The sequence below is a fragment of the Centropristis striata genome, chromosome 23 (genome assembly GCF_030273125.1).
Source record: "Centropristis striata isolate RG_2023a ecotype Rhode Island chromosome 23, C.striata_1.0, whole genome shotgun sequence".
Taxonomy (NCBI): Eukaryota; Metazoa; Chordata; class Actinopteri; order Perciformes; family Serranidae; genus Centropristis; species Centropristis striata.
The window spans coordinates 26,457,676-26,472,140 of record NC_081539.1 but is presented as its reverse complement, the minus strand read 5'-3'; the positions used below and the strand labels follow the sequence as shown (position 1 = coordinate 26,472,140).

At 37.9% G+C, this 14,465-nt stretch overlaps 1 protein-coding gene across 1 annotated transcript in view; it reads right to left on the bottom strand.

Moving 5' to 3' along the window:
• The window catches only part of kcnh2b (potassium voltage-gated channel, subfamily H (eag-related), member 2b), a 386,002-nt gene that overhangs the window by 172,367 nt on the left and 199,170 nt on the right, over positions 1–14,465 (bottom strand). The window contains exons 5-6 of the mRNA XM_059326769.1: positions 13,022–13,359; positions 12,221–12,432 (exon numbers count right to left, since the gene is read on the bottom strand). Coding sequence (XP_059182752.1) covers positions 12,221–12,432; positions 13,022–13,359 — 550 coding nt within the window. The remainder of the gene's footprint in view (positions 1–12,220; positions 12,433–13,021; positions 13,360–14,465) is intronic.

Genomic DNA, 14,465 nt, shown 5'->3' with positions numbered 1-14,465 from the left:
CCATCACCTTTATTATCAATATTGTAATCACGATTATTCATCATGTTAGGGAAAACATCTGTATTTTTATTGCACTACTTTTAAACAAACAATAGGAACAGTTTTTAGTGTGTGTACAGAGTGTCCGGTGCTTGTTGTAAATAGAGATCGCTAAGTGAACACCTCCTGCAGCATAAAAAATCTATGAGAACCAATATATCTTCCAAGCCACTTAGAAGATCGATCTTGGTGTCAAAATATACATTTTCAGTATCTCAGTAATAAAAGTTCAATGTCTGCATGTTGAAAACAACTTCTAAACCATGTAAGACATGCAGAAATCACTATGAAATAACCAATATAGTATCTGCCCCAGTCAAACCTCAATGTACAGTAGAGAAATGTGAAGGATGTACGACTATCCAGAAAGACACATATAATAAACTTTTAAGTATATATTGCGCCTTTAAACAACACACACACACACACACACACATCCTTGTACTTCTATCTTTGTGAGGGCCCTCATTGGAATAATAAATTCCCTAGCCCCTTACCCTTAACATTAACCTAACCTTCACCATCACAACTAAACCTTAACATAAACCTAATTTTAACCATAACCCTAAAACAAAGTCTGAATTCTCAAACAAGCCCTTAAAGAATTGAAGATCGGCTGAAATGTCCTCACTTCGCAAAAATGTCCTCACTCTGTTGGTTGAAAACGTGTCCCGGTCCTCACTATGTAGGAAGTACAAGAACACACACACACACGTACACACACATGCACACACACACACAGTCAAAGTACAGTCAAAGTACAGTGAAGATGTGACACAGTGCTCTTGCCTCCACAGAGATCTGCCCTTGTTTCTTGTGCAGCCAGCTCATTAAAGAAATATACACAATCTGTATTTAATGTAATGCAAGTATATGTAATGGCATAAGTGTGTTTTCATAAGTGACTCATTACAGTCCCCTGTATGAATACCATATATGCACACATCTAAGTAGTGCTAGTTTCACTTGGTGATGAAGAATGTCGGATAAAATTGATTATAAACCATTTCCACAAAAATATAACGCATTTTTAATTATTTATGTGGGTCTTGTTACAATATATTGTGGGAAAACAGTTAAAGTTTCTCTGCCTCAGCAGGGAAATGAAAAACTAACCTAAAAACTAAAACTTAATATACATCATTATAATTAAGACTATTTTGCAGCCCACGTTCACAGTTTCTCCAGCATAAACTTATGAGACTGTCATCTCATTTTTTTTGTCCTAACTTTTTTTTTGTCACCAAGACACTTAGGAGACTATTACCCCAAAATGTGGACTTTTTTATATGCAGCTTAATTGGGACAGAATCTTGTCAAAGTACCACAAAGTTCCCTAAAGCTCATGTTCAGTTTTTTAATTTGGAAGTGGACCCTGGTGTGGTCACGCAGCACAGAAATACAAATTGGACAAACAGAGTTCCTAAAAGCCACGGTGAGACTTGACAGTGTGACTCTGACTTTTAACCCAACAACAGAGCATGACGGTAAAAGAATCCATCATATGATATGTGAGGAATAAAATATAAACATATATGTTTCCATTCAATGCTTTAAAATAATATTTCCAACCTTCTCAGCCTTCTACATTGCACATTTCAAAAAAGAAGCCAGCATTTTCCCATACAGCACTTAATGCACAGGCCCTCCTAACACTATAAACACACAAAGTCAAAGCTCCAGTACAAGCTGCAGTAGTTCTCTGTTAGATTTTAAGGAGACGTTCCTACCACTTTGCTGCTGGGCGCGGTGTGTGTCATCCATTGCTCCATTGGATCCCACTGTGGAGTTGGATGTGACATGCTGCTTGAGATGAGAGGCAGCGTGTGTGTGTCTGTGTGTGTGTGTGAGTGTAAGAGAGCGTCAGGGTTGCAAGTGCCCAACCGTATGTGCGCTTATAGTGTGTAGGCATGCCATGTATGGAGCTGGGTGTGTGTAGAAGAGCTGTGAGTTAGTTCATAGCTAATCAAGAGTCCCCTATAACCTTTTTGAGTTGCGACCCCCAATTTAACATGCATGCTGAACAGAATCTCACACGCACAGTTCAGATCACCCAGAAAAGAAACAAAATGACGAAAAAAGACACAAAATGACCACAAAATGACCAAAAAAGACACAAAATTACTAAAAAAAAGACACAAAATGACCAAAAAAGACACAAAATGACCACAAAATGACCAAAAAAGACACAAAATTACTAAAAAAAAGACACAAAATGACCAAAAAAAGGAAACAAAATGACCAAAAAAAGACACAAAATGACCAAAAAAGACATTAAGTGACCAAAAAGACTAAAACACATGAACACTTTAACACAGTGGAGACAGAGCTGACTTCCAAAATGATTTGGCGACCGCCAGAAATTATCTCGCGACCCCAATTGGGGTCCCGACTCCAAGGTTGAGAACAGCTGCCCTATAGGACAGGACACAGTTGTAGAAGCTATGAGTGTCACTAGTTGTGTGTGTGTATGTGTCTCAGTGTGCATTGAGGCATGATGCCAGTTTTTCTCGACACTGTTCGGTGGTCTGCTCAGACCTCCATGCCTCTACCAACCTCTCTACGACTCATCCATTCAGACTCTCTTAGTAGGCTTTGCTCTTGGGTATTTCCATTTTATCAGTGGCGGAAGAAGTATTAGGATCCTTTACTTAAGTAAAAGTACTAATAAAACACTGTGAAATTACTCCACTACAAGTAAAAGTCCTGCATTCAAAACATACTGAAGTAAAAGTACAAAAGTATCAGCACCAAAATGTACTTAAAGTATCAAGAGTAAAAGTACTCGTTTTGCAGAGTGGACCCTCAGATTGTTTTATGTGTTCCAAATATATTATAAGATTATTTGTATTGATGCATTTATATAAGTAGCATTTTACTGTTGTCCAGATAGGACTAATTTTAACTACTTAATACACTGTTATGTTTTATAAATGTGTAATCATATTAGATATTTTTTCTTGTTGAATCTGAAAAGTAACTAAAGCTGTCAGCTAAATGTAGTGGAGTAAAAAGTACAATATTTGCCTCAAAATGTAGTGGAGTAGAAGTATAAAGTAACATAAAATGGAAATACTCAAGTAAAGTACAAGTAACTCAAAATTGTACTTAAGTACAGTACTTGAGTAAATGTACTTAGTTACTTCCCACCACTGCATTTTATAGTTCCACACCACTACATCAGAGACAAATATTACCTATTACTCCAATACATGTGTCTGGTAGCTTTAGTTACTAGAAAGTCCAGTTGGAATAACTTTTGTTTTCAGACAAAATCCTTTGTTAATTGTGGTTCAATTTTCAATATCATATGTTTGGAAGAGATTTATGGGCTGAAATATGTGCCACCAGAAACTGAATTTGAATTGCTTAACTTGATTAATTGCATTAAAAAACTGAATTTCAATCACATAATTTGAATTTTTATTGTTCAATATGAATCATTGCATTGCATTGAAAAACTGAATCTGAAATGTGATTTGAAATTTAATCTATTAGTTTGGAACTGAATATTCAGTTCTCACAATTCAATTTCAGTTTTCTGCAACGAAGATACACAGATCGCCTCTTCGGCCAATCAGCACCTGTAATCAATGTAACAAAAGAAAACGGAGGTGCTGATTGGCCGAATCAATAGTACTATTACTTAAGTTAACCTTCTGGAGTCATCAAAAGCACCAAAGCATGACTTCTTCATCACATCCAGACGTAAAAACAAAGCAGTGCCAAGACCTACTGTAAATTTACCTCTAAAGTTCAAGAAAAAATTACCAATAAGAAAACACAGAAGACACAAAATGACCAAAAAAGACACAAAATAACAAAAAAAGACACAACAAAAGACAAAAAATTACAAAAAAAAGACACAAAATTACTAAAAGAAGACACAAAATGACCATAAAAGACACAAAATGACCGCAAAAAAACACAGAAGACACAAAATGACCAAAAAAGACACTGAATAACTAAAACAAGACACAACAAAAGACACAAAATGACTAAAAAACAGACACAAAATGACCAAAAAAGACACAAAATGACCACAAAAAAACACAGAAGACACATAATGACCAAAAAAGACACAAAATAACTAAAACAAGACACAACAAAAGACACAAAATTACTAAAAACAGACACAAAATGACCAAAAAAGACACAAAATGACCAAAATTGTTACGCTAAACACACAAGACGCAAATAAAATAGAGTCCCACTAGAATAAAAACCGGAGTTGGATGACAGGATCACACACAATCACTAGATCACATTTATGTTGTTTTTTCTTTGTTTCTTTTTGGTTCAAAATGTTGATCCAGTACATCAGAATAAAAGTCAATTATTATCAGGTCATATAGGTGAGGTTGTGCTGGAAAAAAACAACAACGTGGCATTTAAACATGTATACAAGTGGTGTATACAGGCAGGATGAAAAGAATTCAAAAATGGACATGACCCAAGACTCTATAGAGTTAGGATACTTTACCACCACTGGTAAATGCTCATATAAAGGTCGGCAGAGTAGAAGATTTCAAAGGGGAGCTGGTGTATTTACATTCCAACCATTTACTGATGTACAAAGCAACGAAAGTCAGTATTCATCAGAATGGAAGCGGCTCGTTCAGGAAGAGCAAGAGGCAAAGATCCACATGCTGAGAGCAGGAAAAGGGGACAGAGCCAGAAGCTTTTCCAAATGAGAGAGAAAATCTGCATGTGCTCTTGTTCAGGGTGTCAGATGTTTCATGGAACACTTAAATTATTCAGCTTTGTTTGCCTTTCAACATCATCTTCTCTGCTCCCCTGAAGGATTGCAGAGGCCAGTCCCCAGCTCCCTGGTGCGGTGCTGCCATCTTCAGGCCAGAGCCAGTAATGCAGGCGCTCTGAGCGGAACAGACAGTGAGCAGTTGTTCCTGGGATTTTGCAACACAGATCAAGGAAGGTTTTGAGTTGAACCACACAGCTCAGCTGAAGATTTAACTGATTATTCCTCTCTTTGTAGTGTAAAACGCAGCGATCCCTAAAATAAGCTGCTGCAGCCGAGGGAACAGCAGCAGACTCCTGGACTCCACAGGAGGCTCAGAGGGCAGGTGGCTGCATTTCTTCACATGACTTATGGGACTAACATCCAAACATAAAAACACCCTGCTGTTGTGATCTGATTATGACCTCTACACTTTTTTCAGTAACACTTTAACCCATTGAGGCCTGAAACGCCTGTAAAACCTCTGGGCGATTTCAAAATAAGCCCCTAAAACCTGAAGTTTTTCTGGAAATTCAACAGAAGTGTCAACGCTTCTACTAAATAATAGATTTTTCAGCCTTTGTAGCAGATAGAAATGAAATTCAAAAAGTATTTGAGAGCTTATACAAATACGACAAAACGACGTATCCGCTGTCCAGGCTTCAATGGGTTAAAATAACCATCATTTATAAATGGTAAACAGAAAGTGTATTAATGTTTAATCATCATTTAAGAAGAAGTTTACTTTATTAATCCCACAATGGGGAAATTCACTTCAGTCCTCTGTCAGTACCGGGATTCGAACCAGCGACTCTCCAGTTACAAGCCCGATCCCTAACCTCTAGGCCCGGACTGCCCTTATAAACTGTATATAGGCCATTTAGAATGGTAAATACATAATTTATTAATGTTTAACTAAATCGTTTATAAATGGCAAATAGATGGTATATTAATGTACGTTTATAGTTACTTTACCATTAACAAACAAATAAGTTATAATTAATAGTTAATTAATAGTTTTAGTTGCACTCATTATAACATTTTAACACCATTTTAAGTACCTTAATGACAGAGCTGGCCCAAGCCTCCATGGGGCCCTTAGCAGAATTAAATTTTGGGCCCTCTATTTCTGCTAATAATATTGATTGTTAATAACATAAATAATACCAATGCAATAATAATACAAATAATACCAAGAAATGAATGATGTCCAGGGTGTCACATATGGTTTTTAATCTCTAGCACATTCAACTACAAGAGCGACCTGGGGTTCATATACAAATATATATATATATATATATATATATATATATGTGTGTGTGTGTGTGTGTGTGTGTGTGTGTTTGAAATGATTCATATACCTTTAAGAAATTGGTTGACAACATTTAAAGATTAAATATGTATAGCAAATGGTTAATGGTTAATAAACCATTGGTCTATAACCCATCTATAAACATCGCTTAGTTGATTATTGTAAAGTGCCCCCCCCATTACTTGATATGATTTTTTCTACAAGGAAACAAAAAAAATCCACAATATAATAGTACAAAGAGCTCATTTTATGTTTCCACTTCCATCATTCTCTCCTTAACCTATAAATAGAAGTCTGTAGCATTTGGAGACACAGCTGGTGCTGCTTCCTCCATCTGCACTACAATGTAATTACATATGTATATGGATTAATGCACATACATATACACACATGCACTAAGGGTCATGTTTTGCCCTTGCCAGCTGCACCTCGCATACTGTGCAGGATGATTATATAGGTTTATTTTGTGTTGCATCATCAACTTTGGATTATTCTCTGCTGATGATTCTTACTCAGAGAGAAAAGAGAACATAATGGCTCACTCAGAATACGAAAGAACAGATTGTTTCTCATTTCTTGGAGAGAAAAAAATCAAAAATCCAGTAGTGGAAAAAGTATCCAGATCCCTTACTTATGTAAAAGTAGTGATGGGCGAAGGAAGCTTCATGAACCATTTTCTTTATTTTCTGAGCCCACTAGATGGCGCACTCTGTTCACCAAAGACCTGAAAGCACATTCAATTACCATTGCTCGACCCTTTTTCTTTAAACCAAGTGCGCCATCTAGTGGGCTTAGAAAATACAGTATACTTCAGTATAATACAAGTATCAGCTTCAAAATGTACTTAAAGTATCAAAAGTTAAAGTACATTATGTAGAATGGCCGACTTAGATTGTTTTATATATTCTAAACATATTACTGGATTATTATTATTGATGCATTTATCTTCAAGGTAGGGATCATATTAACTACTTAATATACTGTTATGAGGTTTAATCACTTTAAATTGATTATGTTTTCTATGTTCGACCTGAATAGTAACTAAAGCTGTCGGCTAAATGTAGTGGCATAAAAATTACAATCTCTGCCTCAAAATGTAGTGGAGTAGTAGTATAAAGTTACATTAAATGAAAATACTCAAGTAAAGTACCTTAAAATTGTGCTAAAGTACTTGAGCAAATGTACTTAGTGACATTCCACCACTGCATAAATAAATGTCGTATGTCATTTTACACATCCAGTCATACCAAATTTATACAATTCACTAACCCCAGTATGCAGAAATATTCAAATAGACCATTTTTAGAACAGGCGAAAATAACACATTTATCCTGCATGCAAGAAAACTGCATGGTTTCTGCCTCGAGCTGCATGGGATTAACATAAAGAGAGCATGTCTGTGAAGGGGAGACTCATGGGTACACAGAGAACCCATTTTTATTCAGAGGTCCAGGGACCCCTTTCAAATCCACCACAACCGACAGTTCTTCCCTTGCCAAATATGGAGCTTTATTTCATCTTCTTCCTGATAAAATGTAACAAACAATGGATTCTTTCAGACTTCTCGTTTTATATGGTACAGGGAACAGGGGCAGCACTGTTTTTATGGATCCCAGAGTATTAAAACAAAAACATGCATGTGGCCTAAGAAAATTTAAAAAGCCGTATCTATAATCCTGTCTTTTTTCCGTCCCATCTTACTATATATTTCTTTGGTTTAGGATGAATAGCTGACAGCACACTCCCTTTTGGATTGTTCTTTTATTGTGGCAAACAGATTTCCTATCTTCATCTTGGATGAATGGCAGGAGATGATTTATGATGTTTTAAAGAAGAAAAATGCTCCTTTCTACTGCAACCAAAAGGACAGAACCCTCAAAAATCAAAAACTCACTCACTTTATCCTGCAATAATCTCTAAAGCCTTCTGATAAAAGAGAGGCATTTCACAATATCTCATCATCATTCATTTTGAAATAAAAGAACGGCGGATGATTTACGATGGGCTGTTAGAACGAGACGCGAGATGTCATCTTTGTCAGACAGCGTGTGAGTTGCGTTGCGTTCATGGCACATTTCTTGCTGTAATTGTTTCCCTGCTCTTCATCACAGGAATCTGAATCCCACAGGAGCTATGGTCTGATTCGTCTACAGGAAGCTGATTGATGAGATGTCAAATCGGCCATCAATTTGAGACATATGCTGAATACACATGCACTCACACACATACAGAAAGTAACAAAAAAATAGGAAAAAATGTGTGGAGCAATCATCAACCACTAACATTACACTAAATACACCTAATTCACTGTTTAAACCCAGGCGGCAACCTCCAGGTCTGAGCAGAGAGGCAAACCAGGAATTGCCTTAAGCTGCATTCTACTAAAACTTCCAGCAGGGGGTGCTGACAGCAGCTGCAAAAGCATTTTTCTCCATTCATTTCAATACAAAATGAGAAAACTTCTCATTTGATGTTAAAAGTTCTAATAATGGCCCTATTTATAAGATAAATAGAAGATAAAGAATCATATGATTTGGGGCGTGGCTACCTTTGATTGACAGGTGGCTAACAAGGCGAGCCGTCATCAGGAGAGAAGCAGAACAATCCGTAAATATGGCAACGTGTCAATAAAGTTATATATATTTTACATTTAGCGGTTTGGTCTCATTTCTTTGACCCTTTCACTGTATTTTCACTTAATGACAGTTTATTTGAACATTTTGTTCGGTAAAAATGTCTTGGTCCTTCTTTTCTTGTTTGTTAAATCTGGCTGGTGTCTGTGCAACAGAACAAGCACTCTCTTCTCTGCAGAAGTCCCATATGGTCGCTTCTTCTGTGTCTCCCCAACTGAATTACTTTGACAAATGTTTTTTGAGCAGATGTGGTGAAAAAACGCAGGTGGTGGCCAGACACAGATCATTTTTCAAAAATGAATATTCCAGCTAGACCTCACCACCCATCTGTCTTAAAACCAGAATAGTATAGAATCAAAGCTGATATTGATTATTTTTCTCACTTCAAAACATCCCATATAGTTTAGTTTACAGCAATACCAGACTGGAAAAAATACCCCACTACAAGTAATAATCCTGCATCTATGTTGTACAAACAAATGCAAACGGTACTATCTGCGAATTGATTTAGTATCTATAAAAGTACTTATACTGACTCCTGTGACTCATAGTAGATAATTATTACTGATACATTCATGTGGAACTAACATTTTACTGTTGGAGATGGTCAAGGTGAAGCTTTTTTTAACTTTTTTATATGCTGTTATCAGTGTTGCAATGTACCTAATTACATTTCCTCTATTCTTTAAGTATAATTTTGATATACCTATACTTCTACTCCACTACATTTCTGAAGGATACTGTACTTTTTACTCCACTACATTGATTTGGTCCCTTTAATTGCTAGTTACTTTACAAATGAAGATTCTCAATACAAAATATAAATCAACGAATACATGATAAATAAGCTGCACCTATACCAGCTGCAACTTTATAATCAATAAATAAAAATAATCCAATCATATGTTATAAATTGTTCTGTAGTTGTCCATTCTGCAGGAGTCATTTTATTTTGAGTAATTTAAGTATTTAAATGTTTTGATGCTGCTACTTTTTTTTGCTCCAGGACTCTGACTCTCACTTGTATTACATTCCTATAATGTGGTATTGGTACTTTTACTTCAGTAGAATATTTGCTGATAATAATATAATAATAATGAACTTGAACTGCAAGCCGGCATGGTTTCTATGACTGATTCTTTTGGTATCCAATCACAGAACGGGGAGGGACGGCAAAACGATGACGCGTACTATTGGAAAGATGGAAGCTTGTAGTTTGCTACGGATCCAACATGGCTGCAGGATCTAGCTGTAGACAGTGTTCTAGATAGTTTAGAGACAAAGTTTATTTTTTTAAAAGAACAATGTTTGGCTTTACACTCCTTTATCATTACCAAAAAGGATGTTTTAGCCTTGCTTCCAACAGGATTTGGCAAAAGCCTAATCTACCAACTAGCCCCGCTAGTGGCTAAGCTAATGGGGTTTAGCGAGACCCTGGTCGTTGTGATACGATTGGCTAAGAACTACGTACAGACGCTTATGATAGACATTCGTAGCGCCCAATAAACGGCTATGGATGATCATAAACCACGCCTCCTCTACAGAAAAATGAATAGGTGGTCCAGACTATATCTCATTTGTGATATAGTCTGGCATCAGCCAGGCTATCTGAAATGTGGAAATAAGTAGGAAATGGAAATACTCAAGTAAATGTATTTAGGGTTAAGTGTTGGTAAATGGTAAATGGAGTGCACTTATATAGCACTTTTATACAAATTGCTTTACACTACACACTAGGCTCATTCACCCATTAATGCACACATTCATACTGGTGGCTGAGGCTACCAGGGCACACTGGTGCCACCTGCCACCATTGGGAATTCATTCATACACCGATAAACACAGCATCAGTGGGCCATTTGGGGTTCAGTATCTTGCTCAAGGATATTTCGACATGTAAGCTGCTACGGTCAGGGATCGAACCACCAACCTTCCAATAAGTGGCTGACCGATCTACTAACCGAGCCAAAGAACATCTACTGAGAGACTCAAAAGCTTTTTTCAGACTAATTACTGAGGCAGGTGATTTGTCTGCAGACTGTGAGAGAATAAGGGAAGTGGTTTTAGTTGTCACTGTGGATAGAAATGGGAGCTGGAATGTATCGGCTGCAGAGAGACAGAGGAAATGAAAGTGCTTCTCCACTCGTCCCGTATGTCCTTTCTCTGTTATCCTAAAGCCAATTACCGATAATTAGAATACCACCACACCAACCTCCATCAACATCTCATCAGAGCTCAATCAATCTCATTCTCATTCACATGAGCTGCTGCTGCTGCTGCAAACATTATCTCCACAGGAAGGCTTGTCAGATTAGTGGAAGTGAGTGGAAGTAGCTGGCAGGTGCTAAGTGAATTACGCTAACCCACCTCACTCATCTTGTCCGGGAGCGCCTATATATGATATTCTCAGCATGAATACCAGTGGTGGAAGAAGTATTCAGATCCCTTAAGTTAAGGTACTAAAGTTAAATACTTGAGAAAATTGACTTTGTTATATTCCACCACAGATGTATAAAGCATATGAGCTAGTGATGGGAATTTGGCCTCTTTTTAGTGATCCGGATCATTTGGCTCAGCTCAACAAGAAGAGCCATAATTCAGGCAAATTTAGCGCTGTTTTGACTTGATTTGTATTTGAACACATATATCACTTAAATTTCAATAAATTGCTGTAGCCAATTGCATTTACAGTTGTTAAATCCCTTGTAACTCTCTAACTTGCTTGAAGAACCAGTCTGCTACACAAAGCAGATAGAAAATACCTATGAAAATGCCTAAGAATAGAAATTAAAAAAGGACAGCTATTGGCTTTTTATCATTATTATTTAAACACACACACCTAACAAAACAATGAAAAAAATCTAAATTAAACAGCAATCAAGTAATTGTGCTTTGTTAATGCCAACTATTGACATCTGGACAAAAAAAACAAACAAAATGTTTTTGGTATAGAGTAAAAAATAATAATAAATAAACAACATAAGCAGCATCCAACAGTTTTAGGTGTCTCTATGAACTAATCACCATCATCTATCTAACTGTAATTTTTTATTTGTTTTTTCAGGGCAGATTGGCATTGAGGAAGACCAATTATAGGATATTATATATTATATTATTTCTGTCATCTGTCAGCGCTGCCAACCCCGCCCCTCCCTGCTTGGTGGTGTGGTCCTTGTCAATCTTCACAAGATTGGTTCACACAGCATGCACCCACAGGTACTTTTCCAAACGAGGAAAGTGAAAAAAAAAGAAGAAGAACGGCTCCCGTCGTTCACTTAAAAGATCCGGCTCTTTGAACCGTCTCGTTCGCGACCGACACATCACTAATATGAGCAACCTCCAACCTCAGTCAACCTGCAGCCAAGTATAGAAAAAGCACTCATTGTGACACAAAAACAAGAGCAGCTCAGATTCGTTCAACCAGGCCAAAACCCCTCACATCAAACACAAGCGCAGCCATTCACACACCACACACTCGATAAATGAAGTGTGTCCTACCTGTGTGACTTTCTCTGTGACGTGGTGCGTCCGGTCGATGAGTTTGCAGGGAGCTATGATGTCCATCTCCCCGGAGGGCAGAGCGATGAGTGGGTCCGGTTTGAAATCCACAAAGTTGAGTGTAATCTGAGGGATTTTGGAAATAGCCCGGTACCGCATGAGGTCTGAGTCCGACGTGGAGTTCAATATGTTGGATTTACTGTTTACTGCACCTGCAAACACATATAGATACACTGTAAAAAAGTAAAATAAAACAAAAAAATAAAACTGTTGTTTTTGCGGTAAAAAAACGGCAGCTGTGGTTGCCAGAACTTTATTGTAATAAATACGGTGCAACTTTTTCTAATATTATGGTAAAATGATATTAGCACTTTCGATTTCCCATTTAAGATTTTTTCTTTTAAGATTATATTTGACCGTAAACAATAAAGTTTTTCCATCAAAAGAAATGCTGTTCTGCCATATGATTGGCAAGAAAATACTTTATAAATGCTGCGTGAATTTAAGATTTTACCATTCAATATTACAGTATATTTTTGTCACAAACATGGTGCCAGTGTATTTTACAGTGGAGTCATGTATTTTTCCCCCAAAAAAAGTAAAAAATACTGTTTTGACAGATATATACAGTTATGGTGTTTCATTGTTACTGAAACTCAATTAACCCATTCATCATTTTACAGTCTTTTACTTTCATGGTTTAGCAGTTTTTCACCGTCAATTTTTTTTACAGTGTAGTAATGTAAAAATCAATGAGAACAATAGAGAAGTTTTTCTTTTTTTTAACTTCTTCTTCCTTACCAGTGCTGCTGCTGCCTGGCCGGACACTCGCTCTGCGGTTTTTCCGGTCCCAGTCTGGCCTCATGGCCTCGATCTCGTCTACGGAGGAGGCGCGCCGCATGCTGTGGAAGCTCTCCCGCGAGCGGCTGTGAGATAGGGAGCAGTTGGAGCCCGAGCCGTCGGGGTTGAGGCTGAGTCGGTGGTGAGGCGCTACGCAGGGTGACGACTGGGTGTGGGGACCTGCCAGGTGGCTTCTGTGGGGAGGTGGAGGAGGAGGTGGAGGGGGTACAGGAGGGTCAGGGGCCAGTAAAGTGCGCTGGTCCTCCTGGCGGTCTTCTGGCCAACTCTGTAGAGCTGGCCTAGGAAACGGAAAAGGACATAAGAAGAGTGTTAATAGACACGAAGAAGCAGGAAGTACTTTAGCATGCCATGGGGTTTTGGTTAGATGCCTGAAATAAGGTCTTGTACGACATAAAATGTGTTACTTGAAGATTGTATCCTTAAAAAGGCGGTTACTAACAAGTAGCTAAATGAAACTACAGTGGTCGCCTGGGTCGTCACGGAAAGGAACTCTCTCACTAGTCCACCTCACAACCTTTAGTCGTGTTCTTCAATTATGATAATAAACAATTTATTAGGCTGGTTAGCTTGTCAGAGACTTGTCAGAGACTGTCTGAATAAAGGTAGTGACTTTCAAGTCATGCGACCTTGGAGTAGTTAGTGATAGCATAACATTAGCTTTTTACTTCTGTTGGCTGCATTAACTCAATTCAAACATAATAAAAGTGGTGTTCCTTTGTGAAGACTATCCTGCTGAACAAAGCTTATTTCCTGCAGTGATTCAAAAGTGAAAAAATCCCGTAGGCTAAACAGCGATGCTAACTTCCTGGGGGGTCATCCCTATGTTCCCCTGTAGAAATACATACTGGGGAGCATAGCACCCTTTTTCTGAAAAATCTTTACGGTAGACTCTCAGCATGGCCAGCAGGCCTACTGTCGCATGGCCCACCTTAGCTCAAGCAGCCCAAAACTTAAATTAGCACAGCAGCTACTTTCTGGTTAGTTTGCAGTTCGTTTTTTGGCTTTTTAAATAGGGTTAGGGTTAGGGTTAGGCCTATTTGCCATGGAATTTGGAAGTAATGGTGGAAAAAGTAACAGACCGGGGAACATAGGCCCCTTTTTGGGAAAAGCAGGGAAAAAGGGTCCTATGTTCCCCAGTCTCATACAAAGAGGGGAACATAGGACCCGGGGAACATAGACACGCTCACGGAAGAACCAGGAAGTACGTTAGCATTTTAGTGCCATGGGGTTTTGGTTAGATGCCTGAAATAAGGTCTGCAATTAACACACGCTTAAGAAATGTTTGTGATTTGTTGTACGACATAAAATGTGTTAGCAAATACCCCAACTTGTTTGTTTTTACATGTCCTTAAAAAGGCAGTTACTAACAAGTAGCTAAATGAGA